The sequence below is a fragment of the Morus notabilis genome, unplaced genomic scaffold (assembly GCF_000414095.1).
Source record: "Morus notabilis unplaced genomic scaffold, ASM41409v2 Scaffold156, whole genome shotgun sequence".
Lineage (NCBI taxonomy): Eukaryota > Viridiplantae > Streptophyta > Magnoliopsida > Rosales > Moraceae > Morus > Morus notabilis.
In genome coordinates, this window is record NW_010361538.1 from 188,148 (window position 1) to 191,948 (window position 3,801).

The 3,801-nt window shown below is 37.8% G+C and overlaps 1 protein-coding gene across 1 annotated transcript; it reads right to left on the bottom strand.

The window, feature by feature from the left end:
* Positions 1-231: 231 nt before the first annotated feature.
* On the bottom strand, positions 232-2,015 carry LOC21406287 (xyloglucan 6-xylosyltransferase 2). Its single transcript, XM_010099978.2, has one exon. It carries the CDS (start codon positions 1,718-1,720, stop codon positions 329-331), a length of 1,392 nt encoding a protein of 463 aa, XP_010098280.1. The 5' UTR covers positions 1,721-2,015; the 3' UTR covers positions 232-328.
* Positions 2,016-3,801: the final 1,786 nt, after the last annotated feature.

Here is a 3,801-nt window from a genome sequence, read left to right on the forward strand (position 1 = left end):
CATATAAAAGCCCATAAGTAAATTCTCTTATCGACATCTAATAAATATAAGTCAGCAGATACAAGTCTTAATGAGCTAGAAAAAGACTATGCTTCCTTCCAAAAATCAATACAATCTGAGTTTTTTTTTTTTAATATATAAGTAACTACAAAGGATAATCCAGAAACAAAATACAAAAAAACCAGCCATAACTGAACGATTACAAATCGATATGTATCATAACTTATGAGAACCCAAAAAAAAAAAAAAAAAAAAAAAAAAGAACGAATTATGAAATTCTCTGTTTCAAGTTTCAACATTTAACTTCAACTTGAAGCTAAAAATCTAATCACGATGATGATGATGATGATGATGATACCTTAACCGCTTTAAAGGCTGGGTGAAGCAATCCAAGCTCGTCCTTTACTTCAAGAGGATTACTTGTGTCATTCCTAACTCTCTTCACTTTCCGACTAGCCAAAGACTTGTGTGTAAACCCATACATCTGAAGAATCTGATTGTCCCCAAAGTTGAACGCCCTGTCCATTTGCTTCAAACACCTCTCAACAGGATAATCCCCAAACTTCCCACAAGGCTTACACCCCACAAAGTGGGTCACCAATGGCCAACGGTGATCGCCGAGCCCCGGGTGATAGTTATCGATCATTTCCTCGTATCGATCGACCAGAATTCCCCAGTATCCGTGCAGATAGTAAGCGCTTTCCAGGTAAACTTTCTCTCCCCACTTGTCTCTTTCCTTCATCAGGAGATAAACCATGGCGGACTGATCGTCGGCTTCGAAAACCGGCCGGCCTTTGAGCTCTCGTGTCAGAATCTTACCGGCCTCGTCTCGGATTTTGCCTTTCGGTCCCATCGGAGCCCAAGCGTCGAGTATGTCCAACGACCACTGGCAATTCCGAAGCAGGAAGCTTCCGGTGTTGAGACCGATCCAGTTCCTCTCATCGTAAATCATCTCGTTCCAGCCGTGCATTACGAAGTTGTGATCTTTATACCTCTCCCATGGAACCTCGAACGCCATGTCCGTGAACATCGCGTCACTGTCCATCCACCAGAGGAACTCAATCTCCGGATGCGAGAGCAAAAGCTTGCGAATCAACGGAAGCTTCGCCCAAAACCCCGCCATTTCCGCGTCGAGAAGCGCCATGTTGTAGAAGATCTCGATCCCGTGGAGCCGGCAGTAATCGATTTTGTTTTTAATCGATTTGAGAAGGTAATGATCTCCGACGGGATTCTCGCACGGCTTCGGCGAAGAACCGGTGACGAGGAGAACCCTAGGCTTGTTCGGCGCGAGGAAATTGGGGAAACCCGGGTTGTTCTTCAGCCACTCCCATCTCTGCTCGTCCCAATCGGAGATTCTCGGGCCGAGAGTGTAAGGCTTGCTGGGATCGCGCTTCTCGTCCTCGCCTTCGTCGACGAGGATCTTGGAGATGTCGAAGGTGGCGTAGTTGTTGGGGTCGGCGTTCGAAGCGGCGGCGGTACCGGCGTCGTTTTGGGCGGAGGCCTCCTCGAGGACGCGATGGGGTTCGCCGCGGCGGCGCGTGTAGGATAAGTGGTCGCGGATCTCGTTGAAGTCCAGCTCCGGCGTGCCGAACTTTCCGGCGCCGATGGTGCCACGAAGGACGACGACGGTGAGGAAGAGGCACAGAAACGTCACCGTTCCGTGGCGAACCGCCCTCTGGATCTGCCGGACCCGGCGGACTCCCAGGCACCGCTCCAGCATTTCTTCTCTGACTCGCCCTGAGTTAACACGGGGACTCGAACAATTCGAGGTTTGAAGAAGGAAGTGTTTTTTCTTTCACCCTTTTTCTTCAGGATCTGAAAATGGAAGGTCTCAATAAGGAGACTAAAACGATTGGGGTCAGGATCGTAAATAGAAGGAACTTTTGGGGGGGGGTTTTGGGAAAATTAAGAAAATGGAGAGTCGGTGGAGCTGAAGAAGGAAGATCCAGAGAGAATGATAAATGGGTTTCAGACAGTGTTTCCGACAATTTGCTTTACCTTCTTTATTTTTTTAAGATGGCACATTCAGCTTATTTTAGAACGTATTTGGTAGGAGAATTCGTGTTTTGATTTAAATTATAATTTATAATTTTTTATAATTTTTTTTAAATTTTTTTATAAAAATTATACATAAATTAAAAATAATTTTAAATTATAATTTATAATTAATATATTTTCAAACGTGTCATGTTCGAGGAAAAAGATACTATGTGAGGGAGTAACAATCTGGTTTTCTGTATCCTACTACAGAAATCCGACTTTTTGGGCTTGACCAAGTATGAAAAGCAAAACAAAAATATTAAGTGGACAAACATTGTAACAAAAATTGTCTATATTTAATTCCATTAAAAAAAAATGTCTATTTATATTCGTCAATGTAAATATTACTTCCCAACAAAATGAAATAAAATAAGGAAACTGTATTAAAAAAAAGGAAAATGATATAGAATTCTTTATTTTTTTCAACTAATAACTAAGAAAAAGAAAAAGAAAAACTAGCAATAGAAGAACTTTCTAGTACAATAAGGAAAGGAAAAAAAAAATCTAACGGTGGTCATTATCCTAAACGGTCAGATTTTTTATAATTTTAATAAAATTAATGTTTCAAGGTTCTTTTAACTCATTTATCACATAAATCTATTTTTGTAAATCAAAATCCATCTTATTTTTATTTGTCAACTCAACATTACTACCGGACAAAATGAAGTGATAAGGAAACGTTAAAATTCTTTCTTTCTTTTCTTACAACCAACTAAAGCTACCAAATATATATATATATATAAATTTATGTGAATATGAAAACTTACGTGCTTACATCACAATATATGAATTAGGAAAAACAGAGCATGTGTGTGTGTTCACTTGTTGCAAGCTGTATAATTTTGTGAATCTATTTAATTATTTATTTGAAGAGGTGTCTAAGCTGCACATATCACATGGCTTTCATTTCAAGCTCATGTTGACGTAAACATGTAACACATATATGTACGCGAGTTTCTCATCAGACCGAAAAAAATAAATTATTAATAAATTTGTTTAATTTGTTTAATTTGTTTAATTTATATTAAAAATTATTTATTATTTATATTTTTTTCAATTTCATATAATTTTAATAAAATTTAATGGTTAAAAATTGTAATATTAATAAGCCCGTTTACCGAAGAATGTCCGAATATATATATAGTTGTGTTGGCGAAATGTCCACACAAGGACGGTCCCAACCTAAGGAGTGCAGACAGAAAGTGGGATTTTAACCCTCATGCCCTTGACACTTTCTAGCGGATCTCACTTCTTATTGTTCTTTAAAATTCTCATTAGTTAATAGTTACCCTAGCAAAATTGGGCGTGAAATTTTGTTATATTTGGTATTATTTTTAGAGAATTTCTCTCGTATTTCATGCTTATCAGTAGTCAAATTTATATTATTTTTTAATTTTATTTAACTTTTGACTAGATTTAATACATATCTAACGACTGATAAACTGAGAATATCGGTCTTTTGAATATTAAAGAAAGTCTCTTATTTATGTGCGTTCTTAGCATCTCATTTGCACCGGCGGCCAAAGAAAATCCTATTTCGTTACATAAAATAATGAAGCGTATAAAAGGGGGAAATTACACCATGCTTTTTATTTTTTTTATTTTTTAGTAAGATTTTTCTGATAAATACTGAAAAAATGAACTAGACACTCCTCGGGCGCATTTAATTAATAATGCTTTTGAGTTTTTTCTTGAGAAGGAATAAACCATATTTTGAGATTTCAACCATATTTTGAGGTGTATCATGTGAGATGTCATGGA

Bases quoted from the DNA above. Each gene is read 5' to 3' on its own strand.
- LOC21406287 (XM_010099978.2), bottom strand. From the start codon at position 1,720: ATGCTGGAGCGGTGCCTGGGAGTCCGCCGGGTCCGGCAGATCCAGAGG.